Below are 26,562 nucleotides of genomic sequence, written 5' to 3' on the forward strand. Positions count from 1 at the left end.
CCTCCTATCTAGCTCTCCATCACTGTTGCATTGTTTCCATGATGTGCCAGCTCTACGGCGCTTACCTTCTCTCTCCTCATTAGCGCATGGGAGCTTGCAACCTCTGAGCCTCTATGTAAAGCCTCCTCTTTCTCTTGGGCTTGCTTTCTAACCCCACCTGCCGTATTTGTTCTTTATTTCCACATGTGCCTCCTCCTTATCCTTTCTCGTTCTGACCCGGCCCCTCCCTCTCCCTTGCAGCAATTCCCCAAAGACACTATTAATGAAGAGATGGTGGAGCTCCTGCAGCCCTATTTTGACATGCCTGACTACAACATTGAAACAGCTAAAAGAGTGTGTGGCAATGTAGCCGGCCTCGCGTCCTGGACCAAAGCCATGGCCACTTTCTTTTCCATCAACAAGGAAGTCTTGCCCTTAAAGGTAATGTATAGCACAGCATGATTGTTTGACAAATTAGAAATCACCTTGATGTGACGTTTATTACAAATATTGTAAGAAATACGTCAAGGACACACGTGCTTCGAAATCCCTTGTCTCCCTCCTCTCCTGCTAACTCATAAATACACATAACAAACTTTAGCGGAAAGCAAAGCCACAGGCTACAACGCAGCCCCGCTTTCATATGAAAAAACTCATTCATATCCCCAACATCTTGGCTGCTTTGTTGCAGATTATGCGTCCCTGAAACAGAAAGCAAGAATGAAGCCATTCTCAATGCAACTTTCCATCTCCCATTTGAATTGAATCCATTTAGCGCAGACCTGAAAATGCGATCTCCCCAGGCGAAACTCTGAATAACATTATAGTCACACACGTTTCACCAGAAACCTGCTGAAACATTTTCACACAGTACATGAGGTACAAGCTGTGAGTTCAGTACTGATCCCACAATTAAATGCTATTTTTTTTAATTTAGTATCGCCTGGTGACCACCAAGGTGCACCCTGTCGCTCATCCAAAGTCAGCCGGTATAGGCTTCAAACCAGCCATACTTCTTTGATTATGAATTACTCAAAAATTGAACACAGAACATTCATCAAAATGAATGTTAGACTTTATTAGTGGGTCATCATCAGATTAGTATCTGTAAATATACTTTACATCACACAAAATGGTCTCTGTAGGATTTACAGTACACTGTTTAACACAGTGCCTCTTAACCTTGTTGGAGTTACTGAACTCTTCTTTATTTATCAATAAAATAGAATTATTTTTTATTTTTTTCAAATTCAAGACAGGTATAGGGTTTACTGGTAAACAAAAAGAACAGAGAGAGAGAGCCATAGATGCAATATGGCACTCTTCACCTTAAATTCAGAAAGTGTTGTATTCTTGTATTGAAAAACAAAACAAAAAACAGCAGAGGCTCCAGAATTGAACCCTGTGGAACACCATACAGTGTGTTCCATTATACATGTGAATTCACATTACACATTTTCGTCCGAGCACTTTCTTTTTTTGCTCGACATGGCTAGTATGAAGGGATTACAATAATTGAGAAATCCCACGATGTACCATCACAACAGCCACAAGTCGACTACTGAGCACCCCAAATTCCCTGCAGCACAGCTAGGCCAAGTAATGTAGCGAGATCACCTGCAGCCATCGATGGCAAAACAGGGCGTATCATCACAAAATGGAATAATTCATCTCTATTGCAAATTTTGTAAACTATTGGATTTGGATTTTTTTTTTTACAAATTTGGCTCACCTTGCCAAATGTCACATGACCTAACTCAGAAAACAGGTGAGCCACGATTGGTTGTTACCTGATCGCTGAGCGACTATGATGTCATTTTCAGTCGACAGTCTTGACAGTGCGTAAAGATATTTTATCATCCTGAATACACTTTCACTTTTGTGCAAGTTACAATGACATTACGAGGGATCATTTGTGTCCGTTCGAGATTTATCGGGAGTAGATGACCAGTTCTGCGCTCAATCTGTTTTTGTTTTGTTCTCATATGCTGTTTCTTTCACACTCCATCTACCTTTTCAACGTTTTGTGTGGAATAAAGTCAGTACAAATCATTTTTTATTTTCCTCTCTTTTTAAAGGCTAACTTGGCAGTGCAGGAGAATCGTCTGGCCATCGCTCACACTGACTTTCAGAAAGCTCAGGCTGAGCTGGACGCCAAGCAGGCGGAGCTGGATGTGGTACAGAGCGAGTATGAGAAGGCCATGATGGAGAAACAGGTCAGCGGCTTCATTTGAATCCTCAGAATAGGGACACGATTGGTCCGACCCAATTTGGCGCCCTTGGTGAGATGTTTGATGCAGCGTGTGAGTGGTGAAGATGTGTGGCAGTATCTGTGTGTCTACACTAAGTAGAAGGGGGAAAGGGGAGGCTAAGTGAGGACACAAAATGGATTGATGGCTTTTTTTTTTCTTTTTTTTTTATAATTACAGGAAAGAACACATTTGTTATTTTCTTTTTTACAACTGAGCTTCACGGTCATTTACTCATTTGCTACCAAAAATGTATACATGCGTTCTATTTTAAATGTTTTAAGTATCCCAAAGACATATTTATACGTTTTTTATGTTTGTTTGTGTCTTTTTGCTAGAGCATACAGAATGCTTTGATGCAGACTTGAATGGCAGAGCACGGGGGAAGCAATGGCAGTAATTACAAAAACAGCCAGCAGGTGGCAGCAGAGTATACGAGATCAAACAGGGCCATGTTGCAAAAAGCTCTTTTTAAACAGATTTGTGAACAGTGATGAAACTTTTAAGCTATATTCCAATGCTAACTGCTGCAAAACGGAAAACAGATAGAAATATACTTTTTTTTTCCTGATGAAAGAAGGGACTCTAATCTTTCTTTTGGTAGGTTCCATGTTTTTATAGCAATAGAACACAATATTCTGTGGGCCTTGCATAATCAGTCAAAATCCAGGAGCGAAGGGGGTTGCTTCTGTGAAAATGGCTTGGAGTGAATGAGTTAAGAACCGGTGAATACATCCTGTAGTCCTGGAATTAAGGATCATCAGTTTCAATGATGTTATGAACTTGTGATTTTTGCCAATTGTTTAAATGTACAGCACTTGGACTGTTTGATTTGAGTGTTCTTCCAAACAGATCTACTGACCTGTGTCTGTGCCCTAACTCCATTTCAGACACTACTTGAGGATGCGGAGCGCTGCAGGTACAAGATGCAGACCGCCTCCAGTCTGATCAGTGGCTTAGCCGGCGAAAAGGAGAGATGGACAGAACAGAGCAAAGAGTTTGCTGCTCAGACCAAACGTCTCGTTGGTTGGTTTCACAGTGAATGTATTTTTTTTTTCAAGCTATATTGACTGATGCACGAGACGATTTATCAACGTTATCGTTCACGAGCAATAAATAGTACTGTGCACTAGACGTCAGCTTCCCTGTGACCCTGAAAATGTATATATGCATTTAACGTCTGTGTCTTTTTGCTCCAGGTGACATATTGCTTGCAACGGCGTTCTTGTCTTACTCGGGTCCGTTCAACCAGGAGTTCCGTAACCTCCTACTCAGCGATTGGCAAAATGAACTGAAGCAGCGTCAAATCCCGTTTGGCAGCAATCTTAATCTGACCGAACTGCTGATTGATGCGCCCACTGTCAGTGAGTGGAATCTACAGGTCAGTAGTCCAACTCAACTCAACAAATGTATGTAACATTTCATTCTTTGCGTGATTACAAAGTATTAAAATGTGTTTGTCACTGATCCTATCTTTGTACAGGGACTCCCTAATGATGACCTGTCTATTCAGAATGGCATCATTGTCACCAAAGCTGCACGCTTCCCTCTCCTTGTTGATCCTCAAACACAAGGAAAAATCTGGATTAAGAACAAAGAGGCCAGGAATGAGCTGCAGGTTTGTTTGTGGAATCTGAATCTTAACAAAAGACAAAACAATTTGTTTGGCAAAATCGGACAGGATCCGGTGAAATCGGGACATCTGGTCACCCTAAGAAAAGAGCAACAACAATTTGCTACCTATTTTTAGTGGGAGTTCATTCATTGTTTTGCGGGGGTGTTGAATTGCGTGGCCATGGTAACAAACATCTTTTAAAAACTTTGTCTCAGTAATTGCAGTGCTTGGCCCGCAGTAGAGGCTTGATTAAAAATGGTGTAGAGCAGCATTCACACAATAATGGCATTGTGCTCTTAGTTTTTGCCTTCTTGCATTTGAAAATGCTTTTGTTCAGCCTTCAGCATAATACTTTACTGCTTCAGACTTCAGCAGCGGTACAATTAGCTGTTCTTTCCTGCTTGGCCCGGTCTCTGGGCTGAATTAAGGCCGTGTTGATTTAAGTTTGAAACGCAATTTATTGTAGACAGTGCGGCATCATTAAATTAATACTGATCCCTGTTCTGATGTTTCTAAAAAGTGACACATCCCAAAAAGGGATGCTTTGTTTGTGCAGACCGTGGTTGGCTGTTTTATTTTTTTTAACAAAGGTTGATACTCATGTCAAATAATAATGATTTATTACAAAATATTAGGGCTTAGTTTTAAAAAAATCGAATAATCGATATCGAATCGATTTTCCTTTTCAAGCCCTGTATCGATTCATAAAACCATGAATGCATTATTTTAATATTTTTCCTATAAAGTCATTAGAAAATAGAATTTTAAAGGCAATTTTTTTTTTATCTTACCATTTTCTTGACATTTACTGGTCACATGGATTTACAAATTTAAAATCATTACCTTACAATTATGAAAGACGTGACTTATTGCACTTTAAAACAATCTGAATCTTTTTAACTCATATTTACAATTATTGAATTTGAATTATGAAAGTATTTTCATCTCATCCTTGCTGCTGACAATATTTGGGTAACATTGTAATTATTATATCAAGTGTTACTTTCATTAACAAACTAAATCATTTGACCAGTTACTGCCTCCGCAAAATTGACATTGGGATTTGGATTGGATTGAACTGAAGCAAATCGAATCTGATTTTTTTTAAAAATCAAATCGAACTAAACTCTTGTGAATCAAAATCGAATCAATTGAGGGAATTAGAATCGATACCCAGCCCTACTAAATATATTCTCATTTTCTCAGATCACCTCCCTGAATCATAAATACTTCAAGAACCACCTAGAAGACAGTTTGTCTCTTGGGCGGCCCCTCTTGATTGAGGACATCGGGGAGGAGTTGGACCCTGCCCTCGATAACATTCTTGAGAAAAACTTCATCAAGACCGGATCCACTTACAAGGTAATAACTGGAATCGACCACTTAGACATTGAGCTTCCTGGTTTTGCTGGCCCTTGTATGTTCCTGCAAACTTGAGTCAGAATACACAAGTAAGCCTGCTTATGGTGTGAAAGAATTTGCACAGAATCCTTACCCCCCCCTTCTGTCTTATTTCCCAGGTCAAAATTGGAGACAAGGAGGTGGATGTTATGAAGGGCTTCAGGCTGTATGTAACCACCAAGCTGCCTAACCCAGCATACACCCCTGAGATCAGTGCTCGTACCTCCATCATTGACTTCACCGTTACAATGAGAGGACTGGAGGACCAGCTTCTAGGCCGAGTCATCCTCAAAGAAAAGCAGGTGAAATTCCTTTAAATACGCTTGCACAGACGGTTCTAATTGTTGGTTATCGGGCAGCGCTTCCATAGGGTTTATTAAGTGCTGACTCCAGTCATTCAGTACCTCCCACAGGGTTAAGAACCACTGCTTTAATGAAACCTCAAAAAAATGGCTTTTGTCAAGTGCACAGACTTCTTAAAGCCATTAAGTATGAAGATAACAATGTTTGATGCCATCAGGAACTGGAGAAGGAGAGGACAGACCTCTTAGAGGATGTTACATCTAACAAGCGGAAGATGAAGGAGCTTGAAGACAGCCTCCTCTGCCGACTGACTAGTACGCAAGTAAGGGAATACGCTCCATGTTTACTGGGAAACCACTAAAAAGCCAATGAACATAAATGAGAGCATGAAACTAAAACATGATTCCATTTAGTCATTACCATTGCAATTTATGTGTATTTTTATGTGTGTGTGCTTATAATTAGGGGTTACAAATTTTAATCGTAATTAATCGCACAAGTTCAATAGTTAACTCGCGATTAATCGCAAATTTTATGCCTGTTCTAAATGTACAATGAAGTGTACAATTTGTCAAAGTTTTCACACTCTTGTTCTCAATTAATTTCCATGACCTTGAAAGTGTTTTTGTGACATTTGTCTTTCTACAAATGACACAGTTAAAAGTAGCACAAAATTAGGACAAAGTTCATTATATTGGTGAATATTAGGGGTGTCAATTAATTACATGACTTCAATAGTTAACTAATATATACAGTTTTATATCTGTTCTAAATGTACAATGAAATATTTATATATTATATATTTTTCCAAGTTTTCATACTCTTGTTAACATTAAAGTAAAAAAAAAAAAACGTAAAAAAATTCATAGAAATATGACTGCATCTTTTTGTCAGTGGTACAGTAATTTCATAATTCATCAAATTGAATCAAATTTAAAAGATATGATAGTGATTTGTGTTGAGGTCATTTTTCTGCCACTAGATGGCATAACTGCATTTTTATTTTCATATTAAGAGCTATCTAATCTTTAATATGAAGTAACTTGTGAAATTCTGCACATTTTTAAAATTGTAAAATACAACTTGACCCCAGTCTCCACAAATATATGTATTATTATTACATTTAATACTGCTAAATTTTGACGTGGACGTGTCTCGTGTGTTGCGACTGCTTTCCATGTAAGGGGTGGTCATTAATGGCGCGTTAAAACAATGAGTGGCGTTAAAATACATTTAAATTCATTTCAAATGAATGCACTCATTTTGACACCCCTACTTATAATAGATCAATAGATCATTGTTTGCATACCCCTTTTTGCAAGGTTAACGATGTCGCTCAGTGAAAATGTAAATATTCCTTTTACATTTCCAGTACTGGTGTGCTACGATAGCAATTCCATGTTTACGCTTTCATTTTCTGACTTCCTCTCATGAATACTGTATTTCTATTTGTAGGGCTCACTAGTGGATGATGAAAGTCTGATTGCTGTTCTTGCCAACACCAAGTGCACAGCTGAAGAGGTCAATCAGAAACTACAGATTGCAGCTGACACCGAGGTTCAAATCAATGCTGCCAGGGAGGAGTATCGACCTGGTAGGTCATAGCAGAGTTTACGTCCTTTGGGGCAATGTTTCCCCTGTCACTGAATGTGTTACAGCCCGTTTTTGTCCATCCATTCTCTATACCCTCAAGGCCGGGAAGATCAGGGAAGGGTCAAATGGGGGGCTCGAGCCTATCCCAGCTGACTTAAGGCAAGAGGCAGGGTGCGCCCTGGACTGACCACCAGCCAATCAAGGGATGGCACTAGAGACATACAATACTATACAACCATTCACACCTACAGCCAATTGTACATCTTCAATTACTCTAAGATAATGTTAATGTGGGATGCAGTGGTCTGTCAGAAGCCTTGATAATGTCCTCACAACCCAGAAGCCACAATGTATTTTGTAATGATTACTCGTCTCTCTGCTTTCAGTGGCCACCAGGGGCAGCATTTTGTATTTCCTTATCACAGAAATGAGCATGGTGAATGTAATGTATCAGACTTCCCTGAGACAGTTCCTGGGACTTTTTGACCTTTCTCTGGCGAGGTGAGAACCCGACACATTTCTGGGTAATACCCTCTCGTTAACTGATTTAGTATTTATCACGGGTGTCAATCGTAATTAATCGCATGACTTCAATAGTTAACTCACAATGAATCGCACATTTTATATCTTTTCTAAATGTACAATAAAATATTTTTCATACTCTTGTTAACATAAAAGTGGAAAAAAATGTTAACTAAAAGATAATAATAAAATATGGCTGCATATTTTAGTCATTGATGCACTAATTTTATAATAATTCATAACATTGAGTTAAAATGTAAAAGATGTGCTGTACTGTAAAAAAAACGAGTGTGATATTGATTTGTGTTGAGGTCATTTTTGCATTTTAAAGACGTTGGTGACAGCTCACTGCATTTTTCTTTTTATATTAAGAGCTATCTAAAATAAATTAACTTGTGAAATTCTGCACATTTTTAAAACTGTAAAATACAACTTGACCCCAGTATCCACGAATATATGCATTATTATTCAATTTAATACTTGTTGTGACTCGAATTCTTCTAGTACAGGCTTTCCAAGTAAGAGGCGGTCATTAATCACCTCTTTTTTTTTATTAGTGCCGTTAAAGGAACTTTAAATTAACTAAAAATGAACACACTAATTATGACACCCCTAGTATTTACTATTCCCTTCTTCAATTTAAAAAGTATTCATCATTTAGCAGTTATAGAGTTTCTGTTTTTATGTTATGGATCCGATCCAACTTTTGTTAGCCCAGACGCTAGTTTGTTTTGCAAACTCAATCAAGGATTTGTTTTCTATATTGCCACTGGCATTTTTGCACTATTTCCAAGGTGCAGTAGCAGTGATGTATCAGCCTATTGAAAATGTGAATTCCAAAAATAGCACAGGCAGCTCATTCGTTTTTATTCAAGTCTCTTCTAAAATGACAATTCTAATCTGGGACTAGACTAAAGGAAAGAAAGAGTTCTTTCCATTTATGTGCACGATGGCCATTGTCGGGCCCCTTCTGAAGAGAAATAATTTAGACACTGCACAGCTGACAACAGACCGACCAATCAGCCTTTTTAAAGTTACATTTTTGTTTTTAACCAGTTCAATAATTTCTTGAATACCTGTGGTTTGCATAAAGTATTTCATTCAGGGTTTTGGAGAAAATCGCAGTACTGACACAGGACTGATCAGAGTTTTAAATATTAGATTTGGACATGAGAAAACTCTCTGTCCTGGTCTTAGTGGATCTGAGTGCAGCCTTTGATACAGTAGACCACAATATTATTTTAAACAGGCTGCACAAAATGATCGGACTCACAAGTATGGTTTTTAATTACCTCACTGGCAGGGATTTTTCTTGTCACCATTGGTGAAGTCTCCTTGTGAGGAGCTCATAAGGTGGCTTGTGGTGTTCCCCAAGGTTCAATTTTAGGTCCAACACTTTTTAATTTATACATGTCCAAAACCTAATTTCTAACAATAAACACAAACACCGAACATCAATTAAAGAAAGTTTAGAAGTAATTCAGACTCACCAGGCGATCTTGATATTCATATTGTACTATGAATGTGGAGTTTGTTTATGAATTCATCAGCATGATCATATTGAATATTACAACAATGTTACCTATTGTATGTTTCCATGTACGTTACAGGTCCTTCAAAAGTCCCATCACCAGCAAGCGCATCGCCAACATTATCGAGTTCATGACCTTCAAGGTGTACAAGTATGCAGCGCGGGGCTTGTACGAGAAACACAAGTTTCTCTTTACTCTGCTCTTGACGCTGAAGATCGACATGCAATGCAGTAAGGTCAAGCACGAGGAATTTCTCACGCTTATCAAAGGTGAAAGTCAGATATGTGAGCAAATCACTTGTATTTAAATGTGCACTTTGTATGTATGTATGCTATGTTAATTGGACATAGTTAAGAATGTCTATTTATTGTTTTTAAATGAAAATATCCAAAAAGCCATGCGCTTTCAGATGCATTCAGATTTGCACCAATTAAACTCCAGTTAAATGTAGGAGTGACAAATGCACAAGAGGCTTTACCGGTTCACCCCTGGACTAGTTAATGCAAAAATCAGTTATTCCAAAGTGTTGACATAGTTTTTCTTGCAATTGTATGCAAAGAGTCTGTATGATCTTTATTAACTGATTCAAACCCCAAAACATGTAAATACGTTTTTAATACTCTGTCATTCACTCCAAAAAACGTATTTATACGTGTATTTTTATTTTTATTTTTATTTTTTAACGCAAGAGCATACATAAGGCTTTGATGCAGCTTCTGACATGCAGAGGTGGCTTAAAGCAATTGTAGTTATTACAAAAAAAAACGGCCAGCAGGTGGCGGCACAGTATAAAAGATCAGCCAGGGCCATGTTGCAACAAGCTCTTTTTGACAGTGTTTTTAACAGGAATGTGAATTATGATGAAACTTAGCTATAATGCTAATGTTAATTGCTGCACAACGGAAACAGACACAAATGAAAGAAGAGACTCTAATCTTTCTTTTTGGTAGATTTCATGAGTTTATAGTAATAGAACACAATATTGTTTTTTTGTGTGTTTTTTTATTATTATTATTATTTTTAATTATTATTATTTTTTATTCTTAAAAAAAAAGAACACAATATTGTGTGGGCCTTGCAAAATCAGTCAAAATCCAGTATAACAACCGGGCGCGAAGGGGGTTGCTTCAGTGAAAATGGCTGGGAGTGAATGAGTTAAGAGCAACTCTTAACAGAGCGAAAATGTGGATTTTATTCCAATCATATTTAGTCCCCTAATAAAAGTACATTGAGTTGAATTTGACGTGACCTCGCAACTGCAAATCCCAGTAGATGCCAGCCCTACAGAAAAAAACATGTATTCATGGTGCCAGCTTGCAACAGATAAAAGCAACAACTGTGAAAAGATCCTAAAGGCTCCTTGACAAGGTTAAACTAAAATGAGAAATTATATTTATTTAAATGTTACATTTAGTGGCTACCCATAAATGTTTAAAACATATTGGGACCAAAGCCAATTGCTTCTCAATGCAAAAAAACGAAAGAAATCAGGCGTGGACTATTTAAAAGGCCAAAGCTTACACAGTCGACATGCATGCAGATCCACCATCTGCCAGTTCAGACCTGTTGAACGGTGACTCAGTATGAATTCATTTTTACAATAAGGTATAATTTGATCCATTTGATCTCATTAGACAAAACAGTGGCATGACTAAAAAACACACTGGCAGGCAGTTGGATGTTTAGCGAAATCCACTGGTTAGTTCCAACCGCTTTTTGGTTGCTCCTTTGACAATAAGCAAGTGAATGTTTCATGACGGAATACATTTTTGTGACTTTGTGTAACATTCAGGAGGTGCATCCCTGGACCTAAAGGCGTGCCCTCCCAAACCTGCAAAATGGATACTTGACATGACCTGGCTCAATCTTGTGGCCCTCAGCAAACACTGGGAGTTCTCTGATGTACTGGATCAGGTACAACACACGCGTTTATGGTTCCTATGGATATTTTTCCAAAACGTTATTTGCTCCTAGAAGCAAGTCAAACGTCTGTTTATGCACAAACACATACACACACATGGGTGACTGACAGCCAGGTAGCTCCCATATGGCGTGAGAAAGTCAGTGCTCTGTAAAATGAGCTTAGTTCGGAGAAACTTCAATTAGTTTTTGAAAAGCATGTGAGCACACTCACTCAATTCCACGTGCGTACTCCTGACTTGATGATTAACATGAAGCGGTGGATTAACAGTTCTTTGTTTAATGAAATTAGCCTCCAAGATTGTGCTGTCTGTCATTTCCTGAGTGAAAGAGAAAGTCCAAACCATCTGAGGCCTTGTCTAGCTCAAACTTCGAACAAAATCAGTTCTAAACACACTACGCCAACTGTAAAGCTGCGCTTTACTGTAGAACTGGCACCAAAAAAAAAATACAAGTGTGGATTATGAAGTTATTTTTAATTCACAAAAGCTGGGAAAACATATCAAGAACATTGATAGTGTGCTTAAATACATACGAAGTAAAATAGTAAAAGTTAAATACACAAGCAACTACCGGCCCACAAATTCATCCACATCAACAAATATCTTCTCTTACGCTGAGCGTTTTTAGATAACTTGTTGATCGAATGCTTCACACATTTTGCTTTGTTAGAGAAAGTCCAGATTCAGCTGGGAAAAAAACTGTAATGGAAAGTCTCATGTTTGACATATTATAACAACTTGTTCAACCATTTTGTATGTAAAGGCATGCAATGATCAAATAATAATGATAATAATAATAATAATAATAATAATAATAATAATAATAATAATAATAATAATAATAATAATAATGATAAATTCAATTTGTAATGCACTTTTCATCAATATAATCTCAAAGTGCTACAGAGAGAGAGAAACAATTAAAATTGTGTTCATTATTAAATGTTATAGGCCTTTCTAAATAAAAAAGGTTTTCAGGCCTGATTTAAAAGAGTCCAGGCTCTGGGTGGCCCTCTGGCCTCTGGGCTGGGAGCCTGTTCCAGAGTCGAGGTGCGGCTGCGCACTTACCTAATACGTAAATGCTGTGAGGGGTGAGACTATTCAACAGAAACCCAGTTTAATACTTTTGGATCAAGATGGCAACAGCAATTGATAATCTCGGAAACAACTTTTGGGATGGATATGCCAAAGCATTTGTAACCCGTTCATTTTTAATGTGTATAAGTGGCACCATGATGTGATTGTGAATACTGAACACGTGGTTCTGACAATTTCAATTGTGATCTGAGAAATGTGCCAAAGCGACTGAGAAACATAATTAATTAATTAATTAATTAATGGTGTTTCCATTTATTTCAATAGGGAAACCCTTGGGATAAAAACAGTTTTCAGAATCTGAAAATTGATTTGATATGCGAGTAAATTGAGTAATGAGCTTAGTCACTGAACAAATTAAACTTGTAAGTCAAGGTACCTCTGGACATAGATCTGTGTAATTAGTATTTATTGTGGGGCGGCATGGCTCAGTGGTAGAGTGGTCGTCTCACATCCATGAGGTTGTGGGTTCGATCCGCACCCCTGGCGACCATGTCCTTGAGCAAGACTCTGAACCTTGATTTGCTCCTAGTGGATCTGACCGCGCCCTGCAGGGCAGCAACCGACCGCTGGTGTGTGAATGGGTAAAATGTGAGCCGTTGTGAAGCACTTTGGACACAATATGGTGTAGTTAAAGCACGATACACATATATATTTTTTTTAACTGTCAATTTATCATATTCAAAGAAAGATTTTTACTGGAAAAGCAGAATGATCAGTAGCAAAACCTGCTGAGGATTGGTGCAGAAAGGCTCATGTTCATTATGTTCCCAAAACACATTAGAGCAATTTGGACAATTAGTGACGTGTTAGTGACGCGAGGTGTGCACAAGGAATATATATCATCATTTAATAGAAACTTCCGATGGCTCCTCTCTTTATTTGAATGCTAATTCTGATCATTTGAGCTTGATTAACCAAAACTGAAATGGCTTTTTGATTCATTCACTCCCAGCCATTTTCACTGAAGCAACCCCCTTTGCTCCCGGCTGTTTTACTGGATTTTGACAGATTTTGCAAGACCCACAGAATATTGTATTCTATTGCTAAAAAAAACATGGAACCAACCAAAAGATTAGTCTCTTCTTTCATCGGACAAAAAAGTATATTTGTATCTGTTTCTGTTTTGCAGCAATTAGTATTAGAATATAGATAAGTTTCATCATTATTCACAAATCTGTTTGAAACTGTGGGGAAAAGAGCTTTTTGAAACGTGGCCCTGGCTGATCTCTTATACTCTACTGCTACCTGCTGGCTTTTTATATAACTACCATTTCCTCAACCGTTCTCTTCAGTTCAGAGGCTGCATCAAAGCCTTCTGTATGCTCTAGCATAAAAAAAAGCATTGTTGGAACCCTGATATTTAAAATAGAACGTATTTATATGTTTTTGGGAGCAAATGAGTTAATATTAAAATATATGTCAAATATTTGCTATTTTTTATTTGTCTCGCTTTTAATCTTTTCCTCACAGATAAATCACAATGAGAAGCAGTGGAAGGTGTGGTTTGATAAGGAAGCACCAGAGGAGGAAAAGGTCCCAAATTCCTACGATCAGGCACTGGACTGTTTTAGGCGCCTGCTTCTTATTCGCTGCTGGTGTCCCGACCGAACTATTGCACAGGTTAGAAATGACGTGATATTTTGACTAAAATTGTATTTTATAGGGCTGTACCCTAAAAACAATTGTTGCAATCTGGGCCCTGGATTTTTTTTGTTTTGTTTTTTGCTCGGACCAGCCCTTCGTAATTAACAGAGCACAACAGACTAGTAAAGCAGATACAAGACCCAAATGGCAGATGGTTAATTTAAACACAGCCCAGAGCTGGAAACTGAATAAAAAATTGTTTTTCTGGTTTAACTTGCATTTTAAAAAGCTCATAATTGACATTAATATGTCCCCAGGTCAACGCAAAATTAAGAGCGGCATATACAATATCTGATGAAGCATCTGCCTTTCACAGTCTTTTTGAGCTCGAGTCGCTGTACTGGCTAATGGACATTTACTTTTCTCCTGATAGACAGTTGAGTTGCGTTATGCTTTTAAGCCTGAAGTGGAGTTTTTGTTACACTTACAGACAGTAGCGCAGCTGTCCTTTTCTAATCTCTTAAGCAAGGTTTACTCCTGACTCAAAAGGAAGGAAACAAATACCTCGAACCTTTCATTCAGTAGACAGCCTTGCAGAAAATACAGAGGGAGTGGGGAAGGGGGGGTAGAAATCTGTCCAAAATTGCTCGTCTGAATTATCATTGCTTCATTTATCTCACATCACTCTGATCATCTCCCGCAGGCCCGTAAATACATAATGGATGCAATGGGGGAGAAGTACACCGAAGGGGCCATTCTTGACTTGGAACAGACATGGGAGGAATCCGACTCGCGAACGCCTCTGATCTGTTTCTTGTCAATGGGTTCTGACCCAACAGACTCCATCATTGCTTTGGGAAAACGACTGAAGATTGAGACCCGATATGTCTCCATGGGACAAGGACAAGAGGTCCATGCCCGTAAACTTCTGCAGCAGAACATAGCTAATGTAAGTGTCCAAAAATGTATTCCTTTTTACGCTCTGTAACATGTTCTGGCAAAGCATGTCTTTTGGACTCTTGGTTACCTCTTATTATACATTCTCAGAGGTTTAAAAATGACAATATTCATTGTCTTCAGGGTGGCTGGGCCTTACTCCAGAACTGCCACCTTGGTCTGGATTTCATGGATGAGCTAATGGACATAATAGCAGAGACAGACTTTGTCCATGACAGTTTCCGCCTGTGGATGACCACTGAGGTTCACAGACTCTTCCCTATCACCCTTCTCCAAATGTCCATCAAGTTTACAAATGAGCCCCCACAGGGCTTGAAGGCGGGGCTTAAAAGGACCTATGGAGGTACAGTAGTGTTCCTAGTCAGAAACATTGTAGGATGACTCATTATAACCTTTATAACCATATGTAACGCCCGATACATATTGAATAAATTTTTGGTGTCCATAATACAATTAGGGTCCAACCAGTTAATCGGACGGCTGATTAAATCGGCTGATTATGGTCAAAATAATCGGGCAAATGTTGTGAATGAACCCAGAATTCACCATGTGTCTTGCTTAGCAAGCGGTTAGCGTATGCTATTCTGCCATCTCTAAGTGTCCTTTAAGCTGTTTAATGACAACCATTTGGAATTCACTAGAAAACAAAACATACAAGAAGAAGAATTGCACACATTGTATATTTAAATACAAAACATGCTTCGTTTTTAAACCATCGCTAGCGCTAAAGTGCTAATGTTGACATGCTAATTTGAAATTAGCATTGTCTTTAAGAGTGGTATTTCTTCAAATAAGGAATATTAACACACAAACTCTGTGGAAACACAAACACACAGGTAAGATAATGCTAGAAAATTAATAAATAAACACACATATGATAAGGATTAAGGTCCTTCTAACTTCATTAATTAAATGCATTGTACCACGCAATACATTTTGGGAACTGAAAAGGAAAGTTATTTCCATGACCAATATATTTACAACTGGCACCTGCCGGTCTGCGAATAGCGACAATCGGCGAATAATTGACACCCACTAAAATGCATTGGGGGATTTTATTTTATTTTATGCATTATATATATATTTTTTTTAAATTAATCGGCCGATCAATCAGGATTTTTTTCCTGCCATCGGCCTAAAAAAAAATCCATATTGGTCCGGCCCTAATTACAATCATATAAAGAGGTTGCTGATACAGATCCAACACCTTTCAGATGAGACGGCAAGACCAGTTCTTTGCTTAGGTTAATTTTAAAGGAAAATAATCAGGATTTTCAAAGCAAGGCAGCCGAATTGTGCTTGTGCTAAGAAAAAAGATTCACACATCCTGACCTCAGTCAATTCTCTACTTGGGTCCAAGATCGTTGCCAAGCATAAATATGGCAGAAATGAATACAAATGTAAACAGATCGATCTGTTCATCACAGAGGCGCCTGATAGATGATTGAAAAGTAAGTCAGTTATTAACAGACCCCCCCCCCCCCCCCCCGTTTCTCAAAACATATCTAATTTGTGTGGCTCAGAAGAAACTGCGCAGAAAAAATAAGCATATCAATTCATTAAGATGGTTGCGCTGACACTAACAGCATGCAAGGTTCTTGAAATTTTAAATAAGCAAGTGACTGTTTTGTTTGGAGCAAGCGGGATAAAATTAATAATTTAATTAATATGTATAAACCAGCTGTGTGTGCCTGCATCAAGCTGGAAGGGATACATGAGATTCCCAAGGGACAATTGAAAAGTGCGGCGTGCACTTACTTTCAGCACTTAGTTCTCCTTCAGTGGATCATTTCAATTCTGTATGAGATCAGAAACAAACACATGTAGAATATATATATACATATTTTCCCCTTAATCCGCAAAAGAGTTGTTTTGCGACTTTTTGTTAGCCGAAGTACTAAATAAACCACTTTTGTTTTCCAGAGGATTTTATGATGACATACTGTTTCAAATCATTTCACCACACTTGTATCCACTTGGAGCGGCGTGGGTGATATCTTTGAGATTTATAAACCCCTTTGAGTTGCCGGCTAAATCAGCCAAAGTAACACATAAGCTTTCTGCTTCAGGAAGACTTTGTGTCATAACTCCAATTTTACACCTGTCGCTAATGCATACATCCATGTTTCCCTCACCAGGCATTAACCAGGACCTTTTGGATGTCAGCAACATGGCCCAGTGGAAGCCGATTCTGTATGGCGTTGCATTTCTTCATAGCACTGTTCAGGAAAGGAGAAAGTATGGCCCCCTGGGATGGAACATTCCCTATGAGTTTAACCAGGCTGACTTTAATGCCACCGTGCAGTTTGTTCAGAACCACCTTGATGACATGGACGTCAAGAAGGTAAGAAAACTGTGACAAATGAAGAGAATATTTTGAAGAGCAGAGATTTTCTGTGTTGGTTTGTCAATTCCCTCAAATAGTGGCCTCCGACGTTCAGTAAATAACTGGGTGCATCGTCTGCGAGTTACAATAGGTTGCAATAATTCAGGTTAACAATAACACTGAATAATTGAATTTAACTGAACTGAACTGAATTGAACAGTTTAAGAGCATCTTAACTCATTTGCTCCCAACACGTTCTTTTTTAAATAACGCCATGGTCCCAAAAACGTATTTGTACGTTTTTTTTGTTTTTTGTTTGTTTTTGATGCTAAAGCGTACAGAAGGCTTTGATTCAGCTTCTGACCTGAAGAGGTCACTTCAAACAATGGTAGTTTTTACAAAAAATGGACAGCAGGTGGCAGCAGATTATAAGAGATCAGCCAGGGCCATGATACAACAAGCTCTTTTCCGCAGTGTTTTCATCAGCTTTGTGAATAATAATGAATAATAATAATAATAATAATAATGAAACTTATCTATATTCTAATGCTGAGAGGTTCCATAGCAATAGAACACAATATTCTGTGGGCCTTGCAAAATCAGTCAAAATCTAGTAAAACAGCCGGGAGCAAACGGGTTTGCTCCAGTGTAAATGGCTGGGAGTGAATAAGTTAAGCCGTGGGCAGTATTTTATTTTTAAATGGCTTGGTCAGAACCACCAAAAAGCCCAAAATGGGTCGCAATACCGCCTAGGGGTAGACATTCCCCTTTGTACAGAACGTCATGATGTTCTCCATCACCTGCTGGTTTCGCTCACTCCATCATTGCAAGTGAAAGCGGCAGCAGAGAACTGAAATATACACACTTAATAGTCAGGACGCTTTCTTCCACGTGTGCGCAGCAGCACATCGGCGCCAATTGCCCGTGCAGCAGGACTCAGAGGAGAAAGCAACCTTTGTGCCCACGACCGTTCAGCTCCTCAACTCCAAACCCTCACAGCCCCTTCCTGCTCCTACAATGGATCGCTCACCCACTTTGCACTTAACTGTAACCTTTACCAAAAAAAAATCCCTAAATGGAAGAGAATTTTAAGTGCCCACATGCCATGTACAAAGGTGTTTGGGCATGGATGAGTGCAGCGCAGTGTGCGAGTGCAGGCCAAAGGGGGAAACAAGTGGTAGGGAAAACGTTCAAGATGCCAATATGAGGGGTTTGACGCCTTGCTTAAGGGCACCTGGGAGTTTGAGGGTTTTGCGCAGGATCTTAGCTGTTCCAAGTATTGCACTCTTCTGCACGGATATGGTACTTCATTTATACAGTATAGCGCTTTTCCATCAAATGCGGAGAACAAATTTCACTCCACTTAAGTGGGTGTGACAATCAATGGTACTTTAACTTTAATCATTCACCGAATGATGACGCAGTATCAAGCAAATGGCGGTTCAGTATCTTACTCAAGGATGTTTCGACATGGTCACAATGGCAAGGGATCGAACCCACGACCTCTGGGTTGCAAGATAACCGCCCTACCGCTGATCCACGCTGCCCGCGATATGTCGGATGTTGTTCCTGGTTTCTGCTGGAGCCATCCACTGGGGGGTTACTTTCCCCAATGCCCCGATCACTACTGGCACCGCTGTTGCCTTTACCCTTAACATTTTTCTATAGTTCTTCCTTCAGTCCGTGGTATTTCTCCAGCTTTATGTGTTCCGTTTTCCGGCTGCTGTTATCATTCGAGATTGCTACACCTATTACGACTGCTGTCTTTTAACGTTTATCCACCACCACTATGGCAGGTTGGTTAGATACAGATGTTTCTGTACTATTCCTGCTACCTGGTTGTGCCGTTCCATGTATGTCTTGCATGCCAGCATCTTCCACCCTGCTGTGACATGTTGCCTCTGGGGCTTCTTTGCACAGACTTCACCTGGCGTCCTATTTGATGTAGTAGAACCCAGCCTCTATTGATTTTGTGTTTAGGGCCTGTTCTTATGCTGCCATGATTAGTGCCTCCGTGCTGTCTTTCAGTCCAGCCAAAGATATGTTTTCTCGATTTCAGCCACTTTTTCAAATTGTATGGGATACATGAAAGCTTGTCATTCCATGACTGCCCATCTGGCTCCTTCTCCTTACTGGGCTACTGCTGCCTGAGGCATTCACTAAGCATGTTGTCACAGGGGATCCAGCATTTTGATGTATTCTTGGAGGCCTGTGTTTCCTTCTGGATTGTGTCCATGGCCACTGTTGCCTTTTCCCATAGTTTCTAGCTCTTTCTATTTCAAGACATTGATCTTTTCCTCTTGATTTTTGATGGATGTTGCTTGGAATAAATCTCAACAGCATTCTTATGCTGTTTATTCTTGAGTTCCATTGCTGTTGCTTTGGTTAGCAGCAGAGATGGCTCAGCAGTTACCTATTTAATGTGTAAAAATAATAGCACCTGAGATGATTTTTCCTGATAGGAAAAGGGAGGCGTATACTTACATTTATTTCTTCAAGTGGTCAACCCAACTGGTAACAAATGGTGTTAATTAAGAGTATGTGTATTATATACATATACATATCCACATACAGTACAGAATGTGTGCATGTGTGTGCCTACTGTTATTCTAAAAAGTAACATCAGCGTGGTTTCTGTTCCACAGGGTGTGTCCTGGACTACAGTGCGATATATGATTGGAGAAATTCAGTATGGGGGCCGTGTCACCGATGACTATGACAAGCGCCTTCTCAACACCTTTGCCAAAGTTTGGTTTAGTGAGGAAATGTTTGGAACTACGTTTAACTTCTATAAAGGCTATAACATCCCGAAATGTTCCAGTGTGGACCAGTATTTTTCATATATCCAGGTAAGATTATTTCAGTCAATGTATTTGCTTTAAAACGTGCACAACGTTTTTTTGTGCACAAGGAATATACCTTACTGACAATTCCGAGATGGCCGTCAATTTGGTGAACGAAATCTGCTCATTGAAATTTTTTGAACTTTACATTGTTGTTATTCTATTTGTGAGGATTATTATGATTTCAAAATGTGATGAGATGTCGTTTGTATGATAGTCACAGGAAAAAGCATTACAATCTGCCGTTTGTTTTCACCGTATAAAGGAAGCATTTGCATTGTGTCGCATTGGGGACATATCAGAAATGCTGGGATGTTTAGAAATGTCAATAGAAGTTTTTCAATAAATATTACACACACATAATAATAATAATTAATAATACCCCACAGCTATTAGGGCAACCTGACTGTAAGACTTGTAGTCAGTTATGGTTTGTACTAAATAATAGCTAATCATTTCGATAATAATCACTTCATGCCTGCTGATTTAGTACAAACTACTTAAAAAAAAAACTTTTCAATACAAATAACCTTAAGGAGCAAATCAATATTAAAATGGGATCTTTAAAAGGTGCTAAACTCTAGTTAACATGACTCTTTCTGGCCTTGACCCTAAGTCTGACCTTTCATCTTCATGCGTCTTCGATTTCATCCAAGAGAGCAGAGAGATGCTTCCTTTGACTGCTTGCTGTAGCTCCTTTTCTTTTCCCCTTTTCAGCCTCTCCTTTCTAGGCATTATGCTACAATTACTAAATAAATAGACCAATTGTAACCAAACCGACCAATGGCATGAGAATGAATAAGACTGTCTGTTGTCATTACAAGAAGGCAAAAGGGTATTTTTCACAGGCAATTGACAATTCCAAACATCCGGGCATTTCTGATATTTCCACAATGCAACTCAATGCAACTCAATGCAAATGCTTCGATCACCAATGACATATTGGATTGTTTTTGCCTGTGACTACTAGCATAATACAAACCAGACACAAACAACAGTTCGTCACATATTGAAGTCAAAATTATCCCCACAAATCAAATTACAATGATCCAAAGTCCAATGCTTTTCAATTCACAGATCACAGAGAGCTTCCTTTCATCGTCATTAGTCTTACTATGTGGTGGTTATCGCGTTATCTATTATTGAATTAGCATATAGCATTTTAAACTAGGTGGCTAATATCGGCTAACTTATGCTGAGTTGTTTCTGCTGTATGAGACATGCTACTTCACAGCTAAATGTTTATAGGTAGGGAATAGAGGGCAAACAAACAATACAATTTCACTGGATTCATAACACTGTGTCTGTCCCACACCGCGACCGTGGGTAATTAGCATTCACGTGACAAAGGAAGCGAGCGAGCGAGAGAGCTAAGTCGGTTGCGCGCGTAGGGCGCAAGCATATTGGGGGGGTTTTCACACGCGATTAATCATGCAGCTTTTCTAAAAGATTGTGTCAGCATTGACCTGTCGTCAGTAAAGTGTTTATTGAAAAAAAAAAAAGGACTTTCCAAAGGGCCCTTTTTTTGAGAGAGGGCAGAGGGGCAAGGGTGTGAGCACCACTAGGGGTCTACCTGTGCACGCCAGTAGTTCAGCTCGACAGATACGATCTCAATATTCTCCTATACATGAATTTGAAATGAACGTGAAATTAAATAATCACTGCACGAAAGACCTCAGGGTTTCTTCTACTCTACATTCATTTGTTTGGGATTTGATGCTCGGTCTCCTGTGATGGCTTCATGGCTTGTCAATTTTACTGTTGCAGAAGGATTGCCTCATGCATGCAAAATAAGAAGATTGCAGAAACTACTACTATTGGAGGAAAAACTACCCAATGTAATATTAAAGCCTGTAGGGATAGCGCTCAAACATTTTCCAGGAATAAACGTGGTCAGAAGAAAATTGTTTGTGCCGTGCCGTGGCCGAGTGCACTATGGCTGGCCACTGTGGCCAACCTCTTAGAAATGTGCCAAACGCAGCACAATTCTGATTCCGTAACGCTTTGGTGTTTCTTCAAATTAATTGAAACACTTTATTCCTCAACTCCGCTGCAATTGTGCATGTACTCTACTTGAATAATGACTCATGAGCCTATAGATAGTATTCACTGACGTCAAAGGATCGCGAGCCTGCCCCTCATGTTGGGGCAACTTCCCAGCGGACGCAGTTGTGTTTTTATTGTGTTTACACTGAATGTTCTTTTGTTATTGACAAATGTCACCCCCAGCTTCCTCTAACGTTACTTGTGTAAGCAAGATGTATAAGGAAGATTTAGCGCAACACTTTTTGCAGCAATACACGTAGAAATGTTTGATTAGTTGAATCGATTGGATTACAAACATTTGCCGGACAACATGGCAACGTATGCTCTGATGTAGGATGGCTCACAAAACACGGACATTCTTGCGTCTTCTGTACTTTCGGCTTTTATTGGTTGCTATGTGCATTTAATAAATTGTGAATTTGAGGCGAAGAATCCCCAGCAAGTTAGCCAGTTCCCTGACCGCGCTAGGTATGCTAGCTGCGCTAGGATGTTACAACAACCTTGTTAATTTATCACTTATTTTTGTACACTTTAACAAAAACTTTTAGGCTGTTGGGAAAGGAAAATAAGAGATCTTAAGGAGGGTATTTGGAGAGATCTCGAACACGTTGACAACCAGATCTACTTTTAGCCAGAGCTAGCCACGGGTAGCAGCTCACATATATCAAGCATTTTTACCATCTTACAATGACACTTACCTTAATCCAAATGGTCAGAACACACTTTGGTAGACTTTGTCGGTTGGAAATCCTTTCGATTTATCTTTGCAATTCCGGACACCTATTTGTCCGTTCCCATTTGACATTCCATGGACCCGTGAACGGCATACAGTACAATGTGAGACAAATGACGTCATGTGAATACTATCTAGAAGTTTCGCCATATTTTTGCACCATTGTGAAACGGTTCGTGAAAATCCGGAATGAATAAACAAGTGAATGAATCAAAGTAACTTGCAGTAAGCAACACAAGCGCTCCTCGCCATTTTCTTGCTTGTCTCGCTGTATACATCACAATGGGACCAAATTCAAATTCAACTGTTTTGTAAGCCTTTTATCTGCATCCAATCCACCAACCGCATATATGTCACACTTAAATAGACCACAGACTCATTTTCACATATTTGACAAAAAAGTGGGATCTAATCAGGGCACCATTATGTAATAACTTGATTTTTTATTTATTTTTTCTTCAGGGTCTTCCAGCCTATGACACTCCAGAGGTGTTTGGTCTGCACCCGAATGCAGACATCACCTTCCAAAGTAAATTGGCAAAGGACGTATTGGACACAATTCTCAGTATTCAGCCTAAAGATAGCTCATCAGGGGAAGGGGAGACCAGAGAGGCTGTGGTGTCCAGGTTGGCTGACGACATGCTGGAGAAACTGCCCGCGGACTATGTACCCTTTGAAGTAAGTCGGCTTGTGTGTGTGTGTGTGTTCGTGCGTTTGACTGAGTGTTGTTGGGTGCATGTGAAAACCCTGAGGGGAGTGTTTCAGTACAGCAAAATATTCTTCACCTTTCACTGTTAACGTGCTAAGTGGCAGGATTGTAAAGGTAGATAGAGGGGCGGAGTGTGCATTAGTGCGCGTCGAAGACAGTAATAGAGAACACAGGGCTCTGAAAACAAAGAAGGATAGCTGATGAAAGCAATAGAGTGTTTATCAATTAACACCAATGTACTATATAGTACCAGAGAACCAGTGGAAGAGAAGATGCAAAAGTATCACATTAGGAATTTTCCAAGAAATGCTGTTAACTTGAAAAAGCTGCAAATAATGAATTACGAATAATCACTGTTATTGTAGTAGCTATAGAAACCTCACATCCTGAACATGTTTTTCAGTGTTCATAATGTGCCATAAATTCACACTACACAAGATCCATTTCTATGACATAAATAGTAAATACATTAGTGCAAATTTGAACAACCAAATTAATGAAGGCAAGTTCATCAGGTGCGAGAATTGTTTACAAGGTTTGTCACCTGTCACTCCCTGAAAAAAAAATGGTGTGTTGAATTTACTTTTTTTTTTTTTATCAAATAGCAAAATAAAATAATCTGGATCCAAATAAAAATTGTAAGTACAGTAGTAGTGTGGAGATGCGGTTAATGATGAGATGAGTAGAGGAAGGCGAGTCATGCCACTTTACTCTCAGAAACTAACTGTTAAAAGTGTATTCAAGGATCTTCTCAAAAAGTAGAAGACCCATTTGTCACTTTTTTTTAACTCATTCACTGCCATTGACAGCTATAGACGTCAAAAATTAATTAGAACTATTTCTATTAGTTTAGTTTTTTCCATTTTTTGTCAACAAGAGTATGAAAACCTAGATTTTTTTTGTACATTTAGAACAGATATAAAATTTGTGATTAATCGTGAGTTAACTAGTGAAGTCATGCAAATAATTACGATTAACAATTTTAATCGCCTGATGCCCCTAATTTTTTAATAATCTTTTTATTTTTATTTTTAAAATAATCTTTTTTTTTTTTTTAAAGAAAAGATTATTAGAAAATTTGGGGCATCAGGCGATTAAAATTTGCTATCCTAATTATTCGCATGACTTCACTAGTTAACTCACGATTGATTAATCACAAATTTTATATCTGTTCTATTACAATATAAAAAAACACTAGGTTTTCATACTCTTGTTAAAAAATGTGGGGAAAAAATGTTAAACTAATAGAAATAGTTAAAATTATTTTTTGACATCTTTAGCCGTCAATGGCAGTGAATGAGTTAATCACAATTTTTTTATCTGTTCTGAATATACAATAAAAAAAATCTAGGTTTTCATACTCTTGTTAAAAAATGTGGGGAAAAAATAACTAATAGAAAAAAGTTAAAATGGATTTTTGACATCTATAGTCGTCAATGGCAGTGAATGAGTTCAAATGCGTATGCGGGAAGACCATCCTACCAGCTCTCCTGCTCGTCCGGGGGAAACGCCTATCAAATGTCGGGAACGTGCGGGCTCATCTTCATCATCATCTTCATCAGTCTCTGCAGCTGGCCTCACTTCATAGACGGATTTCCTCTCGCAGCTACAATGATGAATGAGTCCGAAGCTCAGCGACTACATGCTACAAACACTCGAAGTGCGCACGTGCAGCTAGGAACAAGCACGCACGACGTCTAGGGATGTTCAATACCAAATGTTTTCAGACCGATACCGATACTCAACTCTTGAGTAGTCACCGATACAGATACCGATACCACTAGTACATAAAATCCCCCCCAAAATACTGACAGATAATTTTAAAGAATGACCTATATATCCCAATATAGTATTTTCCCTTAAGTTTGCATGAAATGAATGGACATTTTCTAATCTAACTTCTAGTTCCTGATTGCAAAACGGCCACTATCTTCTGAAAACACATATCATATGAACTACAACCATGAAAAAAATGAATGCTAGATATGATATAGGGATGTTAGATTTTTTTTTAATAGGATTTGATACCCGAAAAAATGTTTGCAACCATTAAAACTTTTTGCAAAGGTTTGCAACTTTTAACGAACCCTGACAAAAGCCAACATTCGCTACGTTCGCAAACACCCGCAAGCCTTTGCTGCTCTTTAATGTACCGCCCTTAATGATCACGTCAGAGCTGACCAAGACTTTTTTCCGCTTAAACGTAATTGACGACAATTTCCGTTGCTGGCGCTTCCTGTTAGAGATCCCACTGACAGCATTTCACGTCTACGGTGTCAACAAGGATGATTCCACCCATTATTGTTGGCAGGCAAATCCCTCTCTTCAATCATTTTAATGACTATCATTTGGCATCCCAGCACCTACGCAGTACTAAATAAATCCACTGTCCATTTTTTTACGCACAAAACAAACTCCCCAGGTGAGAGAACGTCTTCAGAAGATGGGCCCTTTCCAGCCGATGAACATCTTCCTGCGCCAGGAGATAGACCGCATGCAGAGGATCATAGTTCTGGTGCGGAACACCCTAACTGATCTCAAGTTGGCGATCGACGGCACCATCATCATGAGCGAGAACCTGCGAGACGCCCTAGACTGCATGTATGACGCACGCATTCCTGAGCGCTGGAAGAAGGTCAGCTTATACCATATCATGGCATGACAAATGGATTGTCAATGTACAAGCAAAATTGAAAACAATGTTAGTATTACAGATTTTGAGTAACACAATTCAGTAGGAAGCTTTTTCGGGACAAGCTAGAGCTTGTTTCTGGATCAGGAACTGACCTCGAAAGTGGTTCAGAAATAGGACGGGTGGACACGATTTTTTATCTTGGCGAGTTGAAATGTATTTTGGAACTTTTAACACAGATGCCTCGCCGATATCAACAGGTGGTCAGTCAGCACAGCAAATTAGCCACGGTGCCTCCAGCGTGTGGAAATATATTGGATTGATAGCACGCTCACTTGGCAAAGGTTACAAGTCTTCCTGAAAAGACATCCACTTAACACAAGATGTCGAGCAATTCACCAAAGGGAAAATACAATGTATTGTATTGATTCCTTTTCACTGTTTCTCATGTCTCCCTTTTGCCCTCTCTGAACCGCGTAGCCGGCCGTTTACGTCGTAACATTGTGGTGTCATCTTCT

The 26,562-nt window shown here is 39.0% G+C and overlaps 1 protein-coding gene across 1 annotated transcript in view; it reads left to right on the forward strand.

The window, feature by feature from the left end:
- dnah5 (dynein, axonemal, heavy chain 5) overlaps positions 1 to 26,562 on the forward strand; it is a 93,553-nt gene that overhangs the window by 63,162 nt on the left and 3,829 nt on the right. Inside the window, exons 67-85 of the mRNA XM_086079430.1 lie at positions 241 to 420; positions 2,058 to 2,195; positions 3,119 to 3,254; positions 3,428 to 3,609; positions 3,712 to 3,846; positions 5,050 to 5,205; positions 5,364 to 5,546; positions 5,765 to 5,869; positions 7,003 to 7,141; positions 7,527 to 7,641; positions 9,273 to 9,463; positions 10,987 to 11,108; positions 13,685 to 13,834; positions 14,502 to 14,747; positions 14,879 to 15,098; positions 16,894 to 17,099; positions 19,727 to 19,930; positions 23,166 to 23,381; positions 25,835 to 26,047. Coding sequence (XP_085935556.1) covers positions 241 to 420; positions 2,058 to 2,195; positions 3,119 to 3,254; positions 3,428 to 3,609; positions 3,712 to 3,846; positions 5,050 to 5,205; positions 5,364 to 5,546; positions 5,765 to 5,869; positions 7,003 to 7,141; positions 7,527 to 7,641; positions 9,273 to 9,463; positions 10,987 to 11,108; positions 13,685 to 13,834; positions 14,502 to 14,747; positions 14,879 to 15,098; positions 16,894 to 17,099; positions 19,727 to 19,930; positions 23,166 to 23,381; positions 25,835 to 26,047 — 3,237 coding nt within the window. The remainder of the gene's footprint in view (positions 1 to 240; positions 421 to 2,057; positions 2,196 to 3,118; positions 3,255 to 3,427; positions 3,610 to 3,711; positions 3,847 to 5,049; positions 5,206 to 5,363; positions 5,547 to 5,764; positions 5,870 to 7,002; positions 7,142 to 7,526; positions 7,642 to 9,272; positions 9,464 to 10,986; positions 11,109 to 13,684; positions 13,835 to 14,501; positions 14,748 to 14,878; positions 15,099 to 16,893; positions 17,100 to 19,726; positions 19,931 to 23,165; positions 23,382 to 25,834; positions 26,048 to 26,562) is intronic.

Source organism: Leptonotus elevatus, chromosome 6 (assembly GCF_054856555.1).
Source record: "Leptonotus elevatus isolate MCC_2025b chromosome 6, RoL_Lele_1.0, whole genome shotgun sequence".
In the NCBI taxonomy this organism is placed as follows: domain Eukaryota; kingdom Metazoa; phylum Chordata; class Actinopteri; order Syngnathiformes; family Syngnathidae; genus Leptonotus; species Leptonotus elevatus.